At 44.1% G+C, this 26,895-nt stretch overlaps 1 protein-coding gene across 1 annotated transcript in view; it reads right to left on the bottom strand.

Moving 5' to 3' along the window:
- The window catches only part of tspan18b (tetraspanin 18b), a 38,628-nt gene that overhangs the window by 4,457 nt on the left and 7,276 nt on the right, over positions 1–26,895 (bottom strand). Inside the window, exons 2-5 of the mRNA XM_035157263.2 lie at positions 11,283–11,366; positions 2,402–2,497; positions 1,143–1,337; positions 771–845 (exon numbers count right to left, since the gene is read on the bottom strand). Of these exons, the coding sequence (XP_035013154.1) occupies positions 771–845; positions 1,143–1,337; positions 2,402–2,497; positions 11,283–11,285 (369 nt within the window). The 5' untranslated portion in view covers positions 11,286–11,366. The remainder of the gene's footprint in view (positions 1–770; positions 846–1,142; positions 1,338–2,401; positions 2,498–11,282; positions 11,367–26,895) is intronic.

The raw sequence follows: 26,895 nt of genomic DNA, 5'->3' as shown, positions 1-26,895 counted from the left end.
GCCTTTTTGTCAGCGGTCAAGCTGGATAATGCAAATGCCAGGTTTTGGGAGGGCAATAAAGAAACGAGGACATTTCTGCTTCTGCTGCATCCATTCTGATCCTTTTTTAAACCAGGACATCCTGTCTGACAATGTTATCAGAATGTGGAGCACTCTAATAACGCTTTCACCTTAAAATCAGCCGGCATACCAGTGTTTTTTAAATGTGGGTAAACCCATTAAAAAAGTCTATCGACTCCTTTCCCATAGCCAGAAGAGGAGTTTGCCTTTTTGGCTTTTTGTTCCCCAGTGAGTTTGATGTCAAGAACGCACACAAACGTTCTAACGGCTGTCTACGCACCAATGCTCGCAAGTTCAATACACGTCGTAACGGCATACAGAAAAAGTGCAGGCTCAACGTCTAGACGAAATATGGAGGAATAAGGAAAAATTAGCGCTTTCACCCAGGTGTCATGTTTCTATTACAGCCGATCGGAGATGATACAAAAAACCTGTCTCTACTGCATTTAAGACGTCATTTATCCCAGGACTGAATGCCAATTGTATCCATTCCCATTGCAGACACAAGCCAGATGTTAGTGGGGGTTTTTGACCAATAAAGGGGCTTCAGAGTTGTTAAAGCAGAACGTTTCACAATAGAAACACATGATTAAGATTTTAATCAGAAATGCCAGATTTAATGATTCTGATCCTCTGTGCTATGGGCATATTTTACTATTAAATCTTGACTGCTGCTGATCAAAGGTGGAATAAATGCTGTGGCAACTCACATGTTCCCGGAATATGAAGGCCAGGATGGCAGCAGCCAGCTCTGCTAAGAAGATGATGAGGATGAGCATGAAGAACTGCAATCAAACAAAAAAAGGCACAAAAAAGGGAGAGTCAGAAAAGGTGGATGAGTATCAGGAAAAACTGCATGTCAGTCACAAAAACAAAATCACACTCTGGCTGTGGATGCTTCACTCAGCATTAACTATGTATGAGGTTTGAGGCACGAAGGCAAATAGGGGAGCATTTTGCTATTTAGACTTTCTGTTTCAAGTATGACAGTCCAAAAAAACTGACAGACGGAATAATCAACACACATGCACACAAACAAGATCAGTAACAGAAACACGTTTCAAATTTGTCGACCAACTCACAAAGAGGAGCAGACACTTGTTTTCGCGGATGGCCCCGCAGCAGCCCAGGAAGCCCAGGAGAAACAGCATTCCTCCCATGCCCAGGATGATGTAGACGCCGGTGAATAACAGCGGATTGGCTGCCACGATTTCCCTGAACCCTGTGGGGTCCACCAGTACCCACACTCCCACTCCCAGGAGGAACGAGCCCCCTAACTGATGAAGAGAAAGAAGACGCTTGTTAGGCTGAAACAGAAACTGGCTGCATTTTAGAAATTAATTGGAACTCAAAGGATCGCTCGGCGTCCCCAGTGGCACATGAAACATTCAACAAGATGTCGTATGATGGAAAAATAAAGTTGTGCTTATCTTAAGAAGGACAAGATAAGCAATCTGAGAGTGAGGTGAGAGCGGAGATAAGAGGCTGGGTATCTGCACAGCCACGATGGGGTGGGGTGGTCGGGTGGAGATATCAACTCTGCTTCAACTAACCCCCCAACCTGCTAATGCACTGCAGTCTCAATCCTCTCCCAGCCTCCCTTTCATCTGCAGCCACTGTGGGGTGACTTATGTAATTAAGAAAAGAAGGTATTGAGAGGGGGTCTGAGCTTTTCCACAATCCCCTCCTTCCTGTCACAGAGAGACCTGGACTCCTGCAAATGAGCATCAGCTCAGGGGAAGAGGCCGCGCTATGAGGAGAGGAGGGAGCCATTTTGAAAGCTCATTCATTGGGTTTAAAAAAGTACTGTCCTGTTACATTAGTGTGAAATGGACACAGAAACACTAAAGAAGGGGAAAGTAAACCTGTGGTTTTTACTGAGCGATGCTAACGGCCGGGTTCGTTCTTTGCTCTGCTGGATGCATTATTACCTCACTCTTGAACTACTGCATCCGAGCAGAGTCTCTAACTGGTCTGGTTGCGCTTAATAAAGCAGGAAAAGAGACAAACTGTCTTCACTCAGACGACCCCCCCCCCCCTTTTCACAGGCTCAGACTAACAGGATTACCCTTGATTGTCTGATCAAGACTGATAAAGTCAGGTGCCAGTCACAAACTCCACATGGCACAGTGAGCCTCAGATGTGTGTCAGCACACTGAAATCTAATCAAAAGAGAATTTGATAGAATCAAGATTGCCTCCGTCTAATGAAATGCAAATGTGGCTCCATTAGTCAGTGGCGCAGGGGGGCAGCCGGAGACCCATCTTAAATCATTAGACTGACACTAACTTCAGAGATCGCAGAATCAAGTGACTTTGAGGGGGCCATGAGAAATACTTACGAAGATGAGGAAGTTGAAGACAAACATGAGGTACTTGATGCAGCTGAGACAGTCCCCCTCCATGGTCGTCCCGCGCGCCGAAGCCTCTCCCTGCCCCTGGGAGAAAACAACAGAGAAACGTGACAGTTAATGAATCCAGCTCACCGGATTCTCCTTCTCCTGCACTGGAAAAGGCATTTTGATGAAAACTGCCAAGGAAATAAAACTCTGCAAAAAAAAGTAAACACCTGCTCACATTTTAATGAGTTCTGCCAGTCAAACGTACAACACACACACACGCGCGCCCGTCACTTCATTGAGCCCAATTCCAGCAGTAAATCCTCGTATTATCCCCTCAGACGCAGCGTACCAGGTATAAGTTCTCAACAATCCCTGAGTAACTACAACGTCGGTCGACTGAGCGTCAACCCAACCTGACACCGCTCATTCTTTTCACACACTGTGACGACTTTTAATATTTTACAAACGCACACTCACAGTCGGAAAGACAGATTCTTTTTCATCACTTCTTATCTTTGGACAGATGGGTGATCTCAGAGCATTTTAAAGATACGGCTCCGTGTGCATTAACTGACAACGCATGCCCTTTACTACGGAGTTTCTTCTTCTTAATGTAATGAGACGCAGGAGCCCTCTGCTCCCATCAGGCAGCTCTCTGTCTGACATAAACACACTTTACCTGATGAAAGGCCCACCCTGGAAGCACTCCTGCTTAATGAAGAATGCCTCCCTCGCATTAGGAGACAACACAGGTGTCTCCTGTATCCGTGACCCCGTGTACCTATATATCTGAGGCACCACAAAGCCTTCACGGAGGCATTTAGTTTAACCCAACAAGCTGCAGATATAAAAAAAAAAAAGAACTCAGGATTTATCTCTCCACATTCTGCACAAGCTGAAGTGGAAAACATCTGTGGGGGCAGTGATAATTGCAGTCTCGGTGAAAGAAGAAAATTAATTATTTGGCAGAAATGAACCGGCACTCTTTGCTTTATAGTGTGATTATTAATTTGCTCTCCCATAGTGATAGCCGGGATTGAGAATGGGTAACAAGCAAGATTAAAAAGTGATTTCTCCGAGGAATTATAAATAGATTCACAACACCTCCAAACTGGAAAAAGAAAAGTTAAACGCCTTTCTTTCACGTCTTTTGTCTGTACTTTGCTGCACGTCCGTCTGATGTAATCTTATAATCTTCAGGCAGTCTTTCCGCTGCGTGATGCCTGTCAGACGGCTCCTCTGGGTGATCCCTCTGCTTCTCTGAGGCAGCGGTGAAACCCAGGTTATGATCGACGCCGGCTTTGATTCCCGTCCGTCTCTGCTGTCGCTCAAACGGGATTCAGCCTTGACCCCTTCCCCCTCACTGCACACAATCGAGTCAGGTGAAATAAACCGTGAACTCGCTGACACCAGTGCGTATTTGACACAGAAATAAAAGGCAATAACGTATCCTTGTCTTCTGATGTTTTTCACCCTGCTCTTAATTTCTTTTGCTTTTTCCCCACCTCGCTGTAGGCTTGTGTAAGTTGCCGTGACAATAAAATTGAACAATACTAGAGATGTGAAGGCAGCCTTTGTCTGCCGTGGGAGCGAGCTAATGCAGAATGAGAACATTTCCTCCCCTCACCAGCCCAGGGGCTTATTATTCCTTTTCCTCTCCTCCTTTTCCTCCCCAGACCCGGTGAAATTGATTTAGAGCTATGGTTAAACACTGCCTCTAAATCATAATGATATGCTTGGGTATTGATCACCCTCCGAGTGGTGCTCTGAGAGCGGCCCGAAAGCCTTAACGCCCGAGATGGGTTTTAATTAACCCCTCCCTTGCCTGAGCCTCACTGGCCTAATGAGGGCACAGGAGGTCTTAATTGAGATTTGCATACATTACAGTCTCACAAAAAAGCATCAGGAAAAGGGTTTCTCATCACCCTGTGCTCTGTGCTGTCAGTCCCGGCCCCGATGAAGAGCTGTATTTATTGGAGCAGAGGATAAGGAGGTGGAACGAGGATGGGGGGAGGAAAAAGGGGTGGGTTGGAAAAACTCTCTGGTCTCGGCTCACATCTCATTCTCCAAACAAAATGTCTGATTTCTCTTCCAGCTTTGCCCTTTTTTCTTTTTTTTTTTACTCTTCGCTCCCATCTCAGGGGTCAAAGCAGCTATCAGATCCGCAGCCAATTTTCTTCTATGCATTAAAATACATTGGGTGCGTATGAATAAAGTGGAGTGTGCAGGCCTGCGAATAACAAGCCCGTGGTGCAAAGCAGCAATCGTATAAATCAAAGTGCCACAGAAACCCCAGAGAAAGTGCAGCGTAAACAAACCGGCCTTTCCCATGACTCCCTTGGGATCACAGTTCTTCATCGATCACAGCCCAGTCGTGGAGATCAGACCACTAAGGGCTCTGTGAATAGTCTGCAGAGTACATTAGTATAGGGGGGAGAACGTGGTTCACACCCCGGGAGCCGCAAGTTTACAACAACGTCAACAAATTGCCTCCAGATTTACAGGCAGATCCTCCTCAGGTGTGCAGCCTGCCAGGATAAGGACTTGGGTGGCACTGTGTTTGGACAGAGGAGCAAACAACATGACACATCGAGCAGCGAGCGCTTTTCCTCGCCGCGATGTGTGTCATGTTTGTTTATGACTGCTTTCATTGCAGACAATGTGTTTGCAAGCAGGAAATAATGTATGTATGCATTCAATCTGACAATCTAAGTGGCAGGTGGTGCCCTGAGGTATTTCGATAAATGCCAGCTCCATCCACGTCGTCTGCGGGGTCTCCCGTCGCTGACATCACAAAATGCCATCCAGCCCTGTTTAGTCTCGCTGAGGACGGATCCGCAGCCAGCTTTGGACCGCGGAGCCTGGCATGGTTATGTTTGATAGCAGATTAATGAGAACTGATGCTAACTCAACTTCACAGTGCCAACAGAAGCCGGAGCCCTGTAATGAGGGCAAACCCAGTCTGACCTACATTCTTCTCTGTACGAGGATGAGGAATTCTGAGACACTGCTACAGGCCTTTTTTTTCCCATAATGCTTTACTCAGAAAACCAGAGGTCTGTTTGGCCAACATCTATACAACCAACCGTGATGGCCATGTCAACCCACTGTAATTAAAAGATAAGGAAGACATAGGCCCACATTGACAACGCTCCATATCGGAATAGCGCACCCTTGGGTGGTTCTCCTTGAAGTTGACACTTTCGGCACGATTAATGAAGTGAGCCCATATTCCCCCTGCTCCACCGCCTGGACAAATCGAACGGCGCGACAAGGACACCCCTCCACACCCCCAGTACCAGCCAGTTCACCTCATCTTGAGCGTGAGCCTGCATAACAAATATTCATTAATACCCAAACCCCGGTGAGATTATAAGGGCTGCAGGTTGACCCCTTTAAATGTCATTGACCCCCTAAATGATCGTGTGTAATTGAACCCTGGGGACGGAGCAAATCATCCTCCGACTCCCTGATGCAGCGGGGGCAGGTGTGTTTTTCCAGCTACTGTATGCCACTCTCAAGCTCTCTCCAGAGTGTGCTCATACTCCCCACGACGGTGAAACTGAGCGACCACACGTGTGCCACATCACCTTTTATCTCAATTAAAAACCCATTTTCATGTTTCCCCATGAATTTCTAAATCAGCCGCAGCAAGCAAACACCCCAAAATACCAAATACGGACCGGCTCCTGTGGCAGTGAGCGAAGCTCCCCTGAGGGACACCATGTCCCTTAATGAACCTCCAATTAGGAGCGAATGAGCCCAGGGCTGTGCTGTCACACTGAGGAGCTTTGAAATGTACTGAATGCTAACCAGCTATAGCAGAGTACGCTGCTTTAGAGGGCATACAGCTTGCAGACAACAGGGAACAACCACAGAGAGACCGTGTATGAAAGTAGCTCAAAGGCAACCCAGCAACACAGTGCGTGAGTGTGTGGGTGTAGCTCACGCAGAGAGCAGAGCATCTAAACCCAGGCGGGTTGGGGAAGTTTCAGGAAACTGTAATGTATGTATGTTGTATGGATGTATGAGCGATTGTTGTGAGGGTCCTATTGCAGCTAGGCCTCTTTTCCACTGGTCAAAAAACCCACCAACATCTGGCTTCTGTCTGCATTGAGAATGTAGACACAGGTTTGTATCTGCTCCGATTGTCAGTAATGGAAACATGACACCCAGCTGAACGCGCAAAATTGGCAAGACAGCGAGGTGAGAGAGCGCCTCAGTCCTCGGTGCGTTTGTGGAACGCACCAGGGGAAAAAACAGAGAGACAAAAGAAACTCCTCTACTTGCAATGCAAAAGGACACAATCGCCCATGTTTAAAAAACCTCTGTATACCCACTAATTTCGGTGTAAAAGAGGTATTAGATACTCAGGAGGAGACAAACAAGTTCTCTCCCCTCAGGCAAACTCAGCTTAATGAGTTTTTCACCGTACACTCGTAGGATTGATGAACATTATCAGCGTCCGCACATTACAGGCATTGTTAGTTTCGCACAAACAAAAAAGAGAAAAATAAGCAGACCTTCACTGATTAATTTGCTTTGCCTCGCAAAGCCATTCATCATTTAAACGCATTGTTCCAATATATGTGCTGTGAATCTAAAGCGGTTCTTATCCGAGCATGTGAGTGGCGCCCCCCCCCAACCCGCTTAGTTGGTAAATGAGATAGTGTGAATCCCTCTGACCAGGCAGCTGACACACTCCTGAACAACAGGCTGATTAACTCTGGAGAAGGCTCCCAGAATGAACAAATGCACAGTCAGAGACGCACTGACCATGTGTTGTCAACAGCACTGCAGGCCACATTCTTGACATCCCGACTGGGCACACATCCAGCTGTTGGTTCAGTATGAACAGTTGCTCACACTCCTACAGTGAAATCGATTCTGCAGTTCCTTATGCAAGAAGCACGGGAGGGGGGAGGGAGGGCACTGGCATCTTCAAACTCAAGCAAGAGGACATGTGATTGAGATGAGGAGATTTTTTGGGGTTATTTTGAACACCACTGTGTGTTTGTGTGTGTGTGATCCTCGCCCTCTCAAAGCAGAGATTCTTCCTTAATTGTGTCAGCACCTCTATCTGGCCGAGTGAAGATACAAACTGGCTGCACAGAGCCGGATCAATACCGGGCCCAGGCACATGGTCAATGATGCATTGATCCCCCGGAGTTCCAGCTCTCAGTGCGCTACTTGTCTGCTAGTGAGGGCATGTGGCAGCAGTAACACAATGAGCACATAAACACTTCTTCACAGACGCCTGTTAGGACTCAGCTCTGGCTTTTCCCACGGGGCGCTTCAAAGGATGACACATTGCCGTCTGGGCTTTTCACAAAAATGAGTTACATCTCGATTCAAAACTAAATGCTTGGTAATTGCTGTGGTGACAACAGGGGCAGAATTATTTCCTAACATTTTCACTTTTCTGGTTCTGCCCGCTGGTCATATTCTTCCTTCAGTTCAGTTCCTGTAATCTCAGCCAAATTCTTATTGTTATGTCAGAGTCACGAGAATCAATATCAGCTCCTTGTTTTTCAAAAAACGTCTGAAAAATCCAAATCAATAATCTCACCAACTCCGCTCTGACCAGCGTTTGACCCTCAGGCGAGAGACTATTAAAATGTAGGCACGATTTTAAATGCCGGTTGAGTCGAGGTTTCTGTAGCCGTCAAATCTCCATATAAAGAGCGTTTACATCACAGATGGCCTCAGTGGAAATAAACAAAAGGAAGATTTGAGGAAACACTTTCAGCCTCAGGGGAATAAACCCAAATACACCGAACTCACATGGACACACAAGTGCTCAGTAAATTCTGATAAAAAACGGAAGAGAAAATAGGAAGAGATTCTAATTGAATTGTTGCCCTCTAATGGGTAAAATACGACATTTTGTGAAATCCATTGGGGAGTTTTTAGCACATGTTGGAATCTGTCCAGGCCTCCACTGAGGACCCTGGTCTCCACGGCAACCCGGATATGGGGTAAGAGTGGCCTTTGTCTGTGGAGTGGTGTTTGGAATCTCCACTTAGCACTAGTTCCTGTTGGAAAACAAAGGGGAGCGGAGCCGGGCACTTTACGACAGGGGGACAGCCTGGCCAGCCATTTGTGTAATGAGCGATCACTCACACCCTGTCGCAAGGCCATATGTTAGTTAGCATACAGCCAGTCCCCCTATGTAGAGGAGCAGAGAACTGGTTTATCACTTACTGACTTACTTACTGTTACAACACACACACACTTGTCTCTTTATAGCAGTGAGGACACTCATTGATATAATGCATTCCCTAGCCCCTTACCCTAACCTTAACCAATTGCCTAACCCTAACCTAAACCTAATTCTAACCCTAACCCTAAAACCAAGTCTTAACCCTCAAACAACCCTTTGAATTTGCGAGGACCAGCCAAAATGTCATCACAATGATGGTTTTGAAACAAAATTGCCCCTCATAACTTTAGAAAGACATGTGAACCTGCACCTTCATACACTCAGCAAACACAATAAGTGTAACCAGTCTAACCGACTTTGTTCTAAAGGCCACAGTTACCATGATTATGCAGAAACTACTCGATCGATTTCCATGAAATTTTGTGGGGGTGGAGCGTGACCCGAGGATGAACTTATTCAATTTTGGAGAATATAAATCAGGGAGCGCATCCAGGATTTGGGATAGGGCGGTGGCCTTCTAGTTTCAAAAACAAAAGATAAACCGACTTTGTGGTTAGTAAAGGAATTATCAAAAAACTTTTAGGTTAATTCAGGTTTATTACGCCCTAGGTCCTATTTGTATCTATATTTGAGAAAATCTATCTCACTTCAGTATCACACAATCTTACTCTGCAGAGGGAATTTCCTCCTGTAGATGTAAAGATTTCCATTTCCCTCTCATGAGTGCATTTTGCCAACTTCTGTTTCTAAGATAAAAAAAAGAAATGAAATTCATTCTCAACTTCGGAGCCAACATGAACAAGGACTGGGCAAAATCTCAAATGTTCAATCTGCTGAAGAAGATTTAAAATGACCAAGAGCTCCAGAACAGAGAATAGACAGAACATGTGGTGAGACGGAGGCCCTGTTCAAGAAGATGAATCTTGGTTGATCTGATCAGAAGTGGACAGTTTTAACTACAGGTGTGAGTGCACTCGAGACGCACTGAGGACGCACTGAGATCAGATGTCACAGACCACATTCTGAGGTGGTCTGGGCCACATTCCTCTGGCAGTGTGTACGGAAATGTGTCCTGGGGCACAGTGAATGAATGTCTGCACAACGGACTTATTCTGTGTAAGAGGAAATATTTACGAACTCATTCAGTTGTTTCTCAGATCATGTAAAATCAGCTTTTTCCACAGCATCTGAAATTCTTAAAAAAGCCCACAGATTAAGGGAGGGACATATGAGGAGGAAATCGAACTATCTTGAGCTCTTTAGTTTGCCTGGAACACACCGTGTATAAGATCCAGTTGAATCGTTCATTTCTGGCAGATTAGGCACATGAAGTCCATTGTTGCCTCCTGCCGGTTTGAAAACTACAACACATTTGTTCTGCTGATGTACTTGTTTATTTGCATACTGAGCAGGGAAGTGAGATCCCATCACAAGCGGTCACTCGGGACACGTGTGGATGATACTAACAGGGTCTGATTTGTACACTACTTTGTTCAATTAAGCATTATGGGGCATCAACAAAAATGGTAATTCAATTTTATTTGAGGTAAAACTGACAGTGAACACCCAACATTTAGTATTTTGTCTGTCTGTAAACTGTATTGGATTTGGTTAATACCTGACATAATGATAATGATAATAATGTTGAAATGTTGCCTCTCTGTTTTTCTCCAAATATCTTGTTTGTTGGTTGGTTTTTGAAAATACTACTGGACGGATTACTACAAAAGGATGGAAGGAAGTGGTATGAGTCGGGAAAAACCCATCACATTTTCTTTACATTGCAAAAATGTGAAACCAAGGAAAATAGTTCTTGGTTCCTCTACGAAAACAGATCTCGTGAATTGAAATGTGGAGTCATAAGGGGACTGTTGGGCCTCGGTGGAAGGGTGCACTCTAATAAGTGCCATTCTAGTAAAAACTGAAACTGGTACGGTTGTCTTACTGCCTGTGCTTCTTACACAATCTGGCCTGTTTTATTTTGTCAATAATATAATGTTCACAGGTCTCAGCATTTAATTAGTTATGTACAATCTTATTATTATAATCAGAAGAAAAAATGACCAAAACTCACAAAACAAGACCCAAACTCTAATAAACCAGTTCTATTCTAAACAATAGTTCGAAAATTGAGAATGGCTCTAGAATATAATCGTACATGTCAGTTGCACGTGTATATTTGTCTGCTCGGCTGCTTTCGCGGTTATGTGCTTTGACTGATTACAGCTGACGTGTCTGACTCCAAACTCCCCTTTAACCTCCCAATCTATACATGTCTGCTGCTCGGCCGTGTCTGGAATACTAATGTTACGAATGCCAATGAAAATCAGAAGCTAACAAAGCCCAGTGCTGGGCCTGCTGTGATGGTAAAGGAACAAAAGCACTTGTCTGCCCCTTCGCCGAACAGGCTCCACGCACCATGCAGCTCCGCGCCTCCCGCGTTGACAGTGACAATGGCTTTGCACCTGTGCTGTCAGCATCTTACTGAAAAGAGTCTGTCAACAAGCTCTTTCTTCCATTTCTCTCACTGATTTAACACGTGTCCGCCAGTGCAGAATCACGGCTGCATTTGGTGGAAATCACTCACGGCAGCTCCCCCACGTTACAGATGCACAGGGAAAAACTGAGGGTAAAAATATGTTTCACAGAGGAATACGTGCTGCAGATAAATGTTTTTTTTGAATCCGAGGCTCTGTGTGCTTGGATGAAACAACATACCATGTGTAACTGCTGTTGCCTCCCCTTTGTTTAGACGGAGCCGATGACTTCTCTCTGTTTTCTCTCCTCTCCTGTTTTCATGGGCTGTTGGACAGAAGCACAAGGGAAGAAGAAGCAGAGGTCAGGACGGAGCTAATGAGATTAAAAAAAAACAGTGAGGCACCGGTGAGGAGAAAGAAAAGTGGCACATTTGTGATTATATGAGTAATTCATTTAAGCAGAATAAGAGTGGGTGCGAGAAAAACACAGAAAATAAAATTGTAGGACACTTAAAATGACAGAGTTGGCATTTATTATGCATGAAGCGCTCGCTCCCAGCAGTGAGCTAATATAAGACTGCAACAGTGTTTTATCTGTGTGAATATTTCACTTCTCAGCTGGAAGGCAAAATGCACAAGGACAGAATAAAGAAGGAAAAAAAAGTATCGCCTTCACTCGCAGACGTCCAGGCCCGTGTTCTGCAGGTACGATGTTAAACCTAAAGAAGGTTTTAAGAATGTGTGCCCTTCTCGCACAGTTAATTATCATTTATTAGAAGCTGCAACGCACCGGCCTCCTCATACAGCTACTGACGTGACCTTGATGAGCATCTAAACTCATGCATTATTCACTTGAAGTAGACTCCCTTGCTTTCTTACCATACCTACTGGCCTGTAATAAACATCTCCAACCGAGGGTGTCTAATAAGCATAAAAGCCTTAAAACTTTTCTTTTTCTGAACTGTTTTGCCACAAGTGTCTTCCAGCTGAAAATAGCCACGTCGCAATAAGAGCCAATTAAACCGCTGGTATTCCAGCTTCTACTGTACGTGCAAATATAGTCAGCAGATCAGTTTTGACTGACAATACTTTGGAGCCGGTTTCAAAGCACTGGCACTGACAACCGCGGCATCAAAATGTGGCGAGGGCTGTCTACGGAGGCATGAACAATATGCAGCTCCTGCCACGATTCATGGCAAAATACAGGCAGGTTTTTCTCTGCCGGGGATGGAGAATGTCTCAGGAGTATTCTGGCTGATGGAGCCGCCCGCATCATCCCGCCGACACACCATATTGCCAGCAGACATCAGATTCACAGGGACGAAGAGGCCGACTGACAGCGGTAGCCGCACACCCTCCCTCCCCCACACAGAATACACAGCGCTGATTATATCTAGAGGAAAGGCAATCAAAGTCCGAGTGAGGAAACTGAAAGAAAAAAAAAATCGGAGAAGTGGAGAGATGCACTGGAATGATACCCTCCCTTATCTCAAAGCCTTGAATTCAGACACTGCAGAGAACATGGGCAGGGAATCAATAACATCTTCACAGTGGCTGCACACGCTAGTGAGCAGAACCATGTGCAGTTCAGTGAAGAAGTAATTTGCTTTACATATTCTCCATATGGCCGAGCGAACACATCCCAGACAAATACAAGACTGCAACAGCATTTAATTGAGTGTCAGTCGGGAACAACAGCAGCATCATCATATCTGTGATCTGGTGCTGAGCAGCGAAGTGGTCACATTTTATCCTGAAGCCTGTTGCAGATGTGACTCTCCTGAAGCGCTGGTTAGAGAGCTATTAGCCAGCGAAGAGCAACAGTGCTGAGGGGTCTGCATTATATTTTGGTTTCCATGGAGCTCTTTTCACGGGAAAAAAAGCGGAGCGCCAATAGGATCGCACAGCCTCATTGAATCAGTTATGGGGGGTGAGGAGAGACATCGGCGCCGACGGCTGAGAAGGCACAACAATAGGACAAACCCTCGAGGGGGACTAGAAAGGCCAGGCCACTGAAGGTCCAACAAAGCGGGGGAGCGACTCAACACTAGAGAAAAGGTTTCATCTACATCCACTCAGCGGCTTCGGCTTTTAAATAAATCTCTCTCGCCAACTTGTCATTGACATTTAAGCTCACGAGCATTGTGGGCAATTTAAACATCAATGCAGCCTCTCAATGATTAGCCTCTGCTGATATTTCAGGCTCTGACAATATTATTGCATCACTAACATCCATCCACTATGCAAGAGAGTAGCTCATTACAAATTATGCCCTTCTGCTAACAGGATGTACAGTTCAATTCACAATAGAGATAGCAGAGGAAACTGCAGCAGCCATAAAGCAATGAGAGGTATTGAAGGCGCCAGTACACTCCAACTGAGGTTCCTGTGGAATGAGTGGATTCATCCATATGTTTGATGTAAAAATGCATCCCTGTTGCTATGTTTCCCCTTTGCAGTCCACACTACTCTTTCCCAGCACCCAAAACTGAGAACTGGAAACACCACCAGCCTCATTTCAGTTTGGAAACTCCAGGTCCTTTTTCACTTCCTGATGCAAAACTTTACTTTCAGTCGAGCCTTTTTAAGACATGAACTCTTCGCTTACATTTTCCAGACTTTGCCTTTCACACACGAAGAACGGAGCAAGAGAATTTCCGTATCAGACACGTTCGACGTATTCATTTCGCTACTGAATTCACGTTATCGTTTATGGCACACAACAAACATCTTTCAAACATCTTTTGAAATCTTCATATGGATCTTCTATTTGAATGGCATCTGGAGATATGTGTAGAAACATCATCAACACGCCCATTCACTTGCTATGAATTTTCAGGACATTATCCTGCTGTATACTCACATGAGCTCACTCTGACATTGTACCGGGAGGCTGGCAGGAAAAGCTCAGGAAAATGTACGGAGCAACTGACATTTTGCGTTCTCACATACAGCCCCTCGGGAAAATTTAAGGATGTTCATTGTCTGAAAGCAAGTGAGGTGTGAGCAAGACTGCTTGTGCCACCACCATTTCTAAGATTCTTGTATCTTTCCTCCTCTGTCACTGTGAGCATTTGTCCTCGCCTACGTCTGTGTCCGTTCACGACAGGTTTAACACTTTTTCCTGTTATCGAAAGAACAGGGAAGATTCAAGCCTTTACCGTATATGTGTACTATTGGCTATAGGGACTCATATAGACTCATATAGACTCATTTGTGTTCCATAAGTCACCTCATCCTGCCATTGAGACGGGCAACCTTGGCTATGATGTCAGAGGTCACACAACAGCAGGTAGTCTGACCAGCGACACTTCCTCTGGGGACAGGAAGGGGACAGGAAAACGAGGGAGGAAGTGACAATTCCTCCAGCTACATCTCGCAGCTGGGTGTGACCTCAATTTCTCAGCAGCGTTCACGGAAGCAAACCTCTGAGATTTAGAGGCAACTCAATATTTACAGAGCATAACCTATGAGGCCTTTAAAGCTCTGTATCAAACAGACATAAACACAGTTAATAAAAGGAAAAATCTACAGCTCCGGATGTCAGCGCTGCTCTTTGATCTGTAGCCAGCGTCTGACAGAGTCCACATACATCAAGTTCTAATATTATAAAAATGAGAACGAGGGCAATTGCCAGCTGCCATATATCTCCCGAGCTTCCGCTTTAATGAGGGCAGTGCTGCGGCAGAATTATCGCCTCATCCCATTTGGATTTATTGATCTCCCAGTGTGAGTCAACCATCAGAGATAAAGATAAACTACCACGATGGAGAAACAATCCCCGCTCGGATCAGGGGGCATCGCACAGCTAATCACTCAACCCTCCTCTCCTCTCTCTGGCCACAGCCAAGCCACGGTTTTCTTTGTTCTGCACGCTACAGTAGGTGCACTCGGTATTCGCTCATTTGAAATACACAATTATTCCAGCTAAAAAAATGCAGATTGAACTCATTACGCAGTCCCCTATTTTCTCTGTGTGAAATGTTTCGCGGTAGATAGACCCCTGATAAGAATGCAAACCCCTGGAAACGTGTTGGACGGGTGCTATTGTGATGCTGATGAAAGCTGACACTGTCCATCGCTTTGGTAAATCGGAGGCAAACATTATCCAGGCCCCGTCTCTGTGCGGCAGGTTCCTCCAACAGCAGCCCTGCATCTCTCACCTCTGCAAACATGTCGAAATCAAAGAACAGAGCAAAGTGTCGGCATTCACCGACTCTGTGAAACATCTGCAGCCTGCTACTATAATTGCACAACACCGACGGCTCACTGGTGACACCGTTACGAAGAACAGAAACAAACCTACTTGTTGTTATTTTTTTTAACCCATGCCTGTCTAAATTTACCAACTGCCTTGCACACCACCATACTTTCCCTCTACTTCCCAGGACCCCAAGGCTAGCCCCCTGTCTCAGAGGAGCCAGGGGCCCGGGGGGCATCGCTATGCCGCTTTGAAGTCGGGCGATTAAAGAGGAAAGACCTGTCGAATTGGGATGATGGGGCTAAGGTTGGGAGAGGGGGAGGATCAGTGCGAGGGACAGGAAAGGCTGTGAATACTGAGAGCTCAGGGCCCCACGGGACACAATTAAGAGCAAGGCTTTTTTAGCGAGGGTTACAAAAACACAGTGAGGATACCAGCAGAGCAGCCTTCCAAGCCAAGGTAAGAGTTCATTACTACACACACAGAGGGGGCTGGGGCTGTTAAACTCTCCCCAGTTTGTTCGCCAATTCCCCCACCTTCAGGACCAGCGAGCTGACGAGCCGCAGCATGATAACCACTTCTATCCCAGTTAAATCCTAAAGCCCAGTAAAGCTTGAGAATTGTGCAGCGTACAGCTCACAGAGCCTCCAACTCAGAGAGGAATTGAGATGAAGATCCAGGCAGCGAGCACAAAAAGTTTGTATACGAGTCCTACGGCCTCAGGATGTTGGAGAGCCTTTACAAGCATTACGAGAAACGGTGCAAGTGCACAACACACCACAAATCGATTAATGACAAATTGTAACACACATAAATCATGATCATAAGTCTACTTTGACTCAACAAAAAGAAACTGCTAATCCATTTTCACACATGAACACTGGAAAATGTCCAGAAAATTGGGTCTGGACATTTTCTGGAGTTTGTCTTCCATATGAAGAACGCAGCAGCAGCAGATTGTTCGGGTCAGACGTGTTCACAATAACAGGGAAATTTGGCTTTGCATCTGGGCAGAGCGTGCAGGACATGACATATAGATTTAACTCCGGAATTCACATTTTTACAGCACATTGACACTGGCGTTGGCCCCTACTGAACAAAGCTCTCGAATCTTGTGGTTTTTCTAAGTTGACATCTTCACCGGCAGTTTTTAAATGCATGACATCTCTCTTTCATCCTGAGATATTTATATTCTCTCTTTTCTTCAATTTTGTTTCCATAACATGTTAGAAGCGCAACATTTTCTGGACATTTTCCCAATGTATTCTCACATGGGCTCACTCTCTGGACAATGTTAACAGGGGGGATGACAGAAAGAAAATCTGTAAAATGTCAGGAGATACTGAATAGGGAATTTGTGATCTCACATGCAGCCCCTCCTAAAACTTTTCCAAAAAAATGTCCAGAGTTCAGTGAATGTCTGAGAGCAGCTCTGGTTTGTTTACCAAAGTAGGGCAGTTATATTAAAGCATGTTACTACACCTTGAATACTCTGCGATCAGTGGCACGCTGCACTAAAACATATGGTATCCTGTTTAATATTTTCCACAGGACACTGAATATAGAAATACGTGGCCACTGTTGTCCTATAAGTCAAACCAGCCACTTTAACATGTGTTTGGAACACATCTGTTAACCATTTCTAAGCCTCATTTCAGTTTTACTAAAATACCACAGAGCAGCGGCTTGTTCTGTATATTTGTGGAAATCAGATTCTGTAGCAAAGAACACTCATTAGCACAAAGTCTTTGCTGGAACATTAGCTGTTATTTTGGAGGATGTGTTCTGTGCTCTCACCTTGACCCTGCTGCCCGATTCAGATTCATGAAGCTGTATAATGTGCTAAAAACAATGTGGTAAACGTCTCAATGCAGAAGATGCACAAGAAGTGAAAACAGTCTTTGCACAGTGGGACTCGATACAAGTTATTCTCAAAATGAAAACTAGTCGAGGGCCTTTGAGTTTGTTTTTCTGAGTTTTGCTTTTGTTAATCTCGTCCTCGCTCCATGGACACTTAACAATCGTCTGTGCAAAACAGATTTCCCAATGAAAAACAAAAGCACAACCTGGATTATTATATTATTATATAATATAGATAATTATATTGTAATCTCTAATAAAGGCAATTTAATCAAAGCAACTGTTGGATTTCTGCCAGGTAGTTACTACATTGGTTCAGCCCAAACTCTGAGGCCCAGTGGGTCTGCTTCCAATCTCTGATGGATATCACTGCATACCTTTCTAACCACACTCATAAACACTAACGACTACATTCATACACCAACACCGGTCTGAAACTCAACACGATGAGCGTAAGTATGTGTGATGGACTTATTCCAGTACAAATATATATATATTTGTATTTTTTTGGGCTTATTTGAGACAAAGAATTGTTGTTTTCTAATATGCTCAAACGCAGCACTGAAAAGGCTGGTTTGAATAAACAAATACACTTATTTTGTTCATGAGAACAAACATGTGACTCATTCCACACAAAGGTAAACAGAAAGATGGCTGGAGTGCTTCTCAGTTTATATCTGCTGCTTTTTTATTTACAATAGCCATGTCAACTGGTTTTTATAATACATCTCTGAAAATCTCTGAAAACAATGTTGAACTAAGTGCAGAAGGAAAAGAAAAGGGGGAAAAAAAACTATGAATTCACATATGAATCGAAGACACATTATCTTAGAGGTTCTTGACCACCTTCACTAAGACTCCAAAAAAGTTTTATGAAATTATACATTAACTATGGCATTTATTTAGTTTTGAACTTGCAGTGAGACTTTGGAGGCAGTGGCTGATGTTCCCTTCCTTCCATTGGTCACTTTGAACAGCCCAGTCCCCAGCCAATCTCTCAATTGTAAACTTTATGGTTCATATCCATGCTGTCGACACAAAAAGCCTATGTTACGTGTAGTTTATGCATTATTTACTCGTGCTTTATATAAGTGCCGGCTCAATGTGCCTTATTTTTCTCCAACTCCGACATTTCTCGGCCATTTTTATGATGATTCCGACACTATGAAGGGAGTTAGAAGATCAGAGATAAATATTGAATAATATTTATCGAACTGTAACACTTACAGCTGAATAACACAAGAATCGATATCACACCAAATCAAATATCTAATTAAAGTTACATTGGACTGTTCACAGACCTTGAAATTACCCAGACAATCATTTTTTGATCTTATACAGGCACAGGCTAAAATAAATTACTTATAAGGTCAGTCTAATTTTCCCCTAATGAAAACAAATGCAACATTATGCAACGTAAATAAAAGGTGATTAGCATTAATGTGTTTTTTTCCACCTACACACTCAGGTAATGAAGTGTGCAGCTGTAACCACAGTAACATGGACAATAGTAGTACTCAACAGTCTAAAGGATGAGCAGACGTTTAACAGATCCAGTTTATCGCAAGTTAGATCAAATCAAATTAAGGTTTTCTTGAACTGGTAAACCCCTGCTGGGAGCACGGAACAAGTTTTATATTGTTAATTATGTCAACAGAACTATTAATGTTCGAGACACAATTTAAACTTTAGTAATGACTTTGTCCTTAATATGAGTTTACATTCCAGTGAACTCAGAAGCAACCGAGGCAACAAACTCTTTGAAAGCGAAAACCTTGTTTGACTTCAGCTCAGCGGTGATTGTGCTCCGTCGAAACGGAAAGCTGAACTCTGTTACAGAGAATGAAAGCCAAGACACAAATATTGCACAAGCTGCATAGGAAATCAGAATGCAACAGCTTGTATAACAGCGTTCTCCCATGCAGGGCCATGTTAGCCTCTTTCCTTGTGGATTTGGTAGGGGGCTGCATACGGGAGCAGCAGGGCAGGTGTCCCACTGGGTTACGAGAGCCAGAAGCTTTGCATCTGGATCATTTCCTCCACCCACAGGCCCTCTAGGACGGGGACCTCCTCGTAAAGCTCCACATGTGCCAAAGAACCCCAAATCCCTCTAAATGCTTCATCTGTGTCCGCCTGTATGCGGTGGCTGTGGTGATAGCAGGTAACAAGCTGTGACAACCGCACAACATCACAAGGAGGGAGGAAGCAGTGAAAATGACTCATGCTTTTTTGTTTCTCGCACTATCAAGCAGGCTCGCGCTAATGGCCACAGAGCCTGAAAATGTGTTTCTGCATTAGGTGCAAAAACATGTTTTTTATCACTGGTGTTCCTCTGCAGAGCAGGGCGTGACAGATGGTAGGAGGTTTACTGGAGCGGCGGAAGATGAAACCAGCATAAAGATGAATTCTCAGCTGTTTGGGTTCTGCCCCCACCAAAAAAAAACAACTGGAAACCCACCTTTCCACACTGGTTCACTCTAAACTTGTTACTGTCTGGACTAAGAGTTGAAAGATATTCTTTGAGGAGATATCCTGCTTCTGAGTGAGTCTCAAGAGAACGCCAAGAGGGACTGAAATGTGGAAAAAGGGGGTTGGACATTTTCCACGGTGCAATCTCGTGAAAATGTAGGAGTGCGCTTTAAGGAACATTCCTGCGAACGGCTGAGGGAGCTGCAAGCGGGGAGACGTCAGGAGAAATCATGCTTGGCTCAACACAAAAAGCACTCAGAGAAATGAGATTTAATCTGCTGAGCTTAGAGTGAAAAGCCAGATGTAAACAGTCAGTACCAGCTGTGAGAAAGTTAACTTCCACAGCCTCTGCTGCTCGGAACTAGAATGCATAAAACATCGACACATCGCTGGTGACAGAAACTCTGCAAACACAGATATTTAAAGGCTAAAATAAAACTTTCACAAGGCGGGCAGTTGCGGGAATCTGGGGGGATAAGGTTATCCGGCCACACCGAAACGCTCTCTCTCTGAGAACACGCTGCCTTCAGGCCCGAGCTGTGGGAAAGGGAGTTTATGCAATTACATCACATTGATTTATGGGAGACAGAGGAAAGATGGGGAGAGGATGGAAACTGAACTGCTTGGAGGCCGTCCAAGAATAGGTCCCCAAAGAAACACAAGTCAATAGGTTTACACCACGAAACATGATGGATCCGAGACAATTGTGTGTGGGGGGGTGGATGTGGTCAGGCAGCACGGTGAGGTCAAACCTATCTAAAATGATTGGTTTTGATTTAAGACTCAAAAATAAAAATAGTAAGAGGACGGTCGCAATTGTAATGCAGCAGGTCTCGGTGAACCTGCTCATGGGGCACATGCAGATAACAAGTTCAGAATAGCAATGACGGCAGAGCTTACTTTAAATTTTGCTCAACTCCAGGAAAGTGATGACAAGTGTCTTCCTCGAGCAGATGCTCCAGATGCCATCTTGAGTATTAATTGGGGGCAGTGATGAAATTATGTGTAATGTGCCCAAGCGTGTTCTGCAGCGTTGGCGGGGACAGCATACCTCCATCGGCCCACCGCAGCCTAACAGGTACAAATAAACAGCCCACTTAGTGCTCTCCACTTCTGTATACGGACCATTGTAGTGACCACCACTGCAGGATGCTTGGACTGAAACACATTAGTGCTCTTCCTGAGTTTAAAGTACAAATAAAAAAACTATAAAAAAATTGTACTGAACCCTGGATAATCTCCCGAAATTATCAGGAGGGGCTGTAGGTGAGAACGCAAAGGTCAGAGTCAGTTACATTATCTGGAACTTTTCCTGCCAGCCCCAAAGTAAAAACTCCAGAGAATGTCCGAGAATGTCCTCCAGATAATATGCTACTACATGGGCTCCATGCGAGCAACAGTAGCATATTATCTGGAGGATTCACAGTGAGTGGGTGGGCACTCCCACTAGTCAAAAACCCACTAACACCCACTAACATCTGGCTCTTGTCTGCCATGGGAATGGATATGGTCGGCATTCACTCCCTGGTCAAATGATTCTGTAGAAGATGATCGACAGTAATAGAAACGATACAGCGGGGTGATCGTGCTAATTTGCCAAGACAGCGAGGTGTGAGAGCTTCTTAGCTCAACCAAATGAGCCGAAGATTTTCCCGTTGCTTTCTTCATATGTAAAAAGGAAAAAGTCTGGAGAACGCCCAGACAATTGGGCCTGTGAGTTTTTTTGGAGTTCGTGTCTGGAAATTGCTTTGGAGACGAATGTACTTCAGACACATCGGTCCTGTGAGCTGCAACACAACCACTGAAGTGCTGATCCGTTGTCGAGCTCACCAAAGAAGCTCTCATCTAATTTTTTATGGACCAATGTTGCAGGTTGTTAAAGGAAGTCGACGCAAAACCCAGAATCTATTCAGGAGTTTAAGGAGTTTTGAGCGTTACAAAAAAAAATATGAATACAAATATAGACTGAATCCCAAATAATGTACGAGCCTCCACAACAAAGGAAGAATGTAGCTCATTAATTTTCATGGGGCGATACCAAATAGTGAAGATGTGAACAAAGCAGGAGGAGATTACAGCAGATATTCAGTATAATGAGCCGCGGAGTTACAGTAGGAGACATTAAATGCTTTTTGTTTCTTAACTTCAAAAAGTCCAGCTGTCTGCAAATTCTCAAGCTTCTTGGAAACACAACAGTGCGTTGGTTCGGGCCAAAAGCAACAAGAATAAATATACACGCACACAGCGGCAGACAAATATTGAAAGGGGGGAAGTTCACAGTACAGACTGGATTATCAGGGGTGGGTGAGCGGGTGAGGTGGGGGCGGGTTTACTCTAGATGTGGCAGATCTATGGAAAGCTTACCCAGAGATGTTTTGAGTTTGAAAAGGTTGGACATCTGCTCCCTATTACACAAAGAGAAAAAACACAGCTTGTCCAATTCCAAACTGCCTGCAGAGATAAGCAGTAGTGGTTTTGGTAATTGCTCACATCATTGGCTTTCTCCTCCTCCAATGTTTCTTATGCATCATTTTTATGTGGCGAGATCAAATGAGATCATGTCCGGTTACTGACGGGGAAATAAAATCGTATTTAAGTATCAAAGACAGTCATCCAAAAGCGGTTTTATCTGCGTCAGATCCCGACTCGTCATTTGTCCAGTTAAAGCACCAGTTTGGAGCCACCACTTGGATGAATGATGGAGTTTTTTTTTGCTGTTTTTACTCTATGGTTTGACAGATGAAGCCAAAATAACCTCTACACGTCCAGGGACTTTCGGAGAGATCCACAAAATTACTTTGGCTTCAGCACTGGTTGTTCGAAGCGTTTCTCATGGGATCGGACTCCTGCCAAGCGTTATCGGGAAAGATGATCTGGGCCCGGGGTTTTGTCCAGGGTGCAAACTCCTGGAGAAATGCCAGAGTTGTCTCTTTTGTGCTCAAACACTTCACAGTTCGGGGCATCACACTCAGGTGGTCAGCTTTGGGTTGGACAACTTTGCTTGAACTGCCCTGTCGTCCTGTTGTGGGACAGGTAACAAATCAGTGGGAAATCATCAAAGAAATAAAATCCCTCCGAGCGTCTGTTCTCTTTTTTTAACATTTGAATCATCAAACACTGCAGCCACACACTGGAAAACACCTGCTGAGTCTGCGCTATCTCTGAAAAACACATGCAAAGGTGATCCCTGGATTCTACCGTCAGAAACGTTTGTACTGAAATACATTTTCATAAAAATATCTAACATTCTTTAAATGGTTGAACAGTGGCTCGCTCTCCGTGTGCAGTGGATTCTCTTCTTCCCCTAAGCTTCAAAGGGACGGAGATGCAGGGAGGTAAAGATTAGGGGAAAAAAGAATTATGCTTCATGGTGTGCATGTGTTTATCCTAATCACTATTAGCAAATATTTTTTGCAGGGAATAAAAAAAAGCTCTTTAACTCAAAAAGAAGATATGTCTATTTCCATTATTCACTCCACCGGAAACCATATTCCATGTGGACGTTGATCCTTTATTAAATGCAGCACATTCCCTTTCACAGTAATGGAAGCTTGTGGCCACAACACGTCGCCTGGTATTGACCAACTGTTTGCCCAAAGGACAGAGGCCGAGTTTTAGTGCAGTGACCCATGAGTTGCTGTCTCGAGAAGCACGCTTTTAAAGTGGCACTGGGCTAAAAATTTCATAGAGCGGCATCAAAAAATCATGAGACAGTGAGGCGCTCGGTCTTTGCCGTCTAATTGTTTCCCCCCGCCAGGACTCGAAGTAACCATCTACAACATGTACATTTGATGTGCTGTTAAAAGCCAATTATTTAGTCGGACATGCAGAGGCCGTTTCAGACAAGTAAATTCATCATTAAACCATCACGCGTCTATGAAATCTTCACAGAAACTGGGCTGGAGTGCTGAAGGATGTTAGGTCGCTTGAATGACCTCAAATGGCTTTATTGCAGCGCTGCGAGCCACAGTCCAGCACCCTTTAGTGCTTCAGTTTTCAACCACATCATGACCCATTATGGTGTGAGTGGGGGCAATAAACACAACGACAACAGGAGAAACACCAGCGGGAAACGCTGCAAAAAAGCACACCGGAGGACTTTAAATACCTCAGGTGAGATAAATAAACTCAGCTTGTACTACAGCTACAACCATACTACTACGTTTACTACGTCTACTACTAGCCACTAAAACTGAGAAAATTGAAAACGATGCCGACCCCATTTCAGTTTGAAAAATTTGATGTTTGGAAACTCAAGTTCTTGCTGATTGGGTCTTTTCAGTCACCATGTAGCCTTTGCTGATTCGTCAGGCTACTATCACATGACCCTTTTCTGGAATAAAATAACAGTTGAATGTCGTTGAATTCTGCATTTTACTATGTTTACATATTTAGCAAACAAGGTATGTTTTCAGCAATTTGCGAGAATTCCTGTGTCCATGTTTTCCTGTTTATACCGGCACGTGCATGCCCATTGTATGTAAGTGGTCACGTGACTTATGTTTTCAGGCCTGCATTTTAAAACTATAACAAAGCATATGCTACTGGTGTATAATATCTAAAGATTTTTAGCCATCACCAGCATCCCTCTCGGAGGCTTGTGATCCTGGCAGGAGAGAGATCATTAGCTTGGCCCTTCCCCCAAGTTTCCCCAGGTAGAGGCTGGAACCCGCTGTGGATTTCTTTTTTTCTTGTTAATCAAACACTGATCTGTCCCCCTGATGCCGTGGAGGCTGACAGGGAGCGTGTGTCGAAAGGATGTGTGGAGAATCCAGCCCTGTGGGAGGGATGCTAACGGTTTGTTGTTATCCCACAGGAGCAGCAGGGAGCAGAGCTGTGGACAAGGTGTGTGGGCTTCAAAAGACGGCAAACAGCAGCCGATCGAGCGGTAAAGAAAAAGTCTGCAGCTTTTTAAAACGTACTCATCCTCATACTGGCTGAATATGTTTGAATACATATGCGCATGACCAGATAGGAAGAAGAAGAATCACATTAGCCCAGTTGCGTCTACTACAACATTCTCTTCCAAGTTGAAATAAAGAAATCTCTGCTTAGTTAAGGGTTTTCTGTGCCATGTTTACGAGTCGACTAAAAATGTTTAGCCTACATTCCAGCAGATACGAGATTCATATACAGTAAATATAAAACAACCCAATTTCCAGTTGCCAGCAGCACCCAGGCTGCAGGGTGTGTGTGGGAGGGCTGTACGCGTGTTTGTGTATTTGTGGTTTGTATGGTTATCACTGACTGCAGACAGCAGATTGGGACGCAAACCCAAATCACGCTAAAAATAAATCTCCTAGAGATACTCTGTAATTCAACCACGCTGGCGAGGCCGGGACAGCAGACGAGACTACGTCATATTTACCAACCAACAGCCCTCCCTGTGTCCGTCAGTCTGATGGAACCGCACCACCGACTTAGACGCATCATCATTGTCTAAATGTGAGTTAATGAGCAAACATGTATTTAATTTGTTTAAAATTAATTATATATTACAAGAGGCTAATTATCTGGGTCATCATTAACAACCTACTGTCCATATACTATACAGTCATTCGTGCCCTCATAATTACCAAATCAATTTGTGGTGAGAGCGACTGTTTGTATTTCCCACTAACAATTATTACATCGCATTACACTGCCTTGCCCATCGTCAGTGATTAAAAATAAACAGGATATTTACGGGGGCTCGGATCCCCCTCGGGCAGAGGAAATAAAAACTGCAGAGCTAAGTATGGAGTAAAATAGGGCACATTATAAAAAAAGGCCCAGATGACTAATGAGGGTTTTCTTGTAAAGCTGCGTTCTCTTGTTCCACAAACTTGGATGGAAAGAGCAGGAGCAGCAAAGGAGAAGAACCTGGAAGTAGAGGAGGAGAAGAGGGGTGGAGCCGAGGAGAGCTGGGACACAGTTGTGGTTGGGGCAAGAGTAAAAGAGGAAGACCAGAAGCATGGGAGAGTCCCATTCTATCAGGAAAAAGCTTGAGTCAGGAGGCGGGAGAAGCATTAGGCCCAATGAGTCACAGGGAGAGGCTGTAAAAACAGATATGCCCGGTTCCCAGTACCATCCCCGAAAAACAGCCAAAGAACAACGGATCAGTGGAACAGAGGAATGGTTTTATACTCCTGAAGTGTTTCTCCTCATCAGTGGAGACTGTTTTGATGAATACTTCTGCAAAAGTTAAACAATAGTCAAACTGATTAATTGACTCATGTTATCTTATTGGAGATTTTATCATGTAAATTGGCCGATAAGTAACAACTAACTGCAGATTAGAGATGTCAAACTGGCTTTTAGGTCATTTAGTTTTAGGGCACTTTACACCTACCTTGTTTGGTCCAGACCTTCAGACACTTCAGCTTAGTCTGAACCAAATTAGCATGTGTGAAATGTGCCTTGGAACACGATCCCAGACCAATGGATCAAAATTTAGTGCAACGAAAAAGAGGTGGTCTGATCACGAATCAAACTGAACTATGGATTTGGTTTAATTGCAGCTTAGAAACACGTTTTGGGATAATACAAACTTTCAGACCAATTGCAGGAAGTTGAGACAGCATTAAACAATAAAAGAAGAACAGGAAGCAGAAGCCATTTGAACGACAGGGATGTTGATCCAGACTAGTGTTGAGTACTGCGCCTGAAGTTGGTGATGCTGGTAGTGACACCATAGTGATTATACAGTCGCTATGAAGTTAATTAAATTAACCAGTTCATTCATTTTCTCCACTCAAATGAAAAGACTACTACCCCCGATTCGACAACACGCCAACATCACTGGCCCATCCCCTCTATAAACCAATCAACCTTAAGTATAGGTATGTAGATGCAGCCCACGCACATGATGATGACAGGATGTACTTTTGTCATACAAAGGTCTTTAGCTCGTTCCATTAATTACAATGTGAAACCAAAACTAACAGGATCAAATAAAAACAATGTAACAAAGACATGAACCTTGGTTCAGACTTTCAGATGAGTCATAGTTTCAGAGAACTGACTATAAAATATGAAGTCATTTAGAAAATAAAAGAAGTCTGGATCAAGATAATTTTTTCTGTTATATGTTTATGTAAAAATGGTGGAGAAGAGCTTTTATGCTAACCAGGCCTGTGACTAGACTGAATAATAATTAGTAATGACGAATGATTATTATTATTAATCTGACAGTTATTTCCTCAACTTAACATTTAAACACTGTTTCCTGAAACTCAAGATGATTAAAAGAGATTAAAAAGCAGCAAATCCTCACGAGCGAGAAGCTAGATCTACTGTAGTTGAGATTTGACATTTTACTGAGGAACAAATTAGTTGATTAATC

Source organism: Hippoglossus stenolepis, chromosome 5 (assembly GCF_022539355.2).
Source record: "Hippoglossus stenolepis isolate QCI-W04-F060 chromosome 5, HSTE1.2, whole genome shotgun sequence".
NCBI classification, from domain to species: Eukaryota; Metazoa; Chordata; class Actinopteri; order Pleuronectiformes; family Pleuronectidae; genus Hippoglossus; species Hippoglossus stenolepis.
This window is presented reverse-complemented; position numbering and strand designations above follow the sequence as displayed.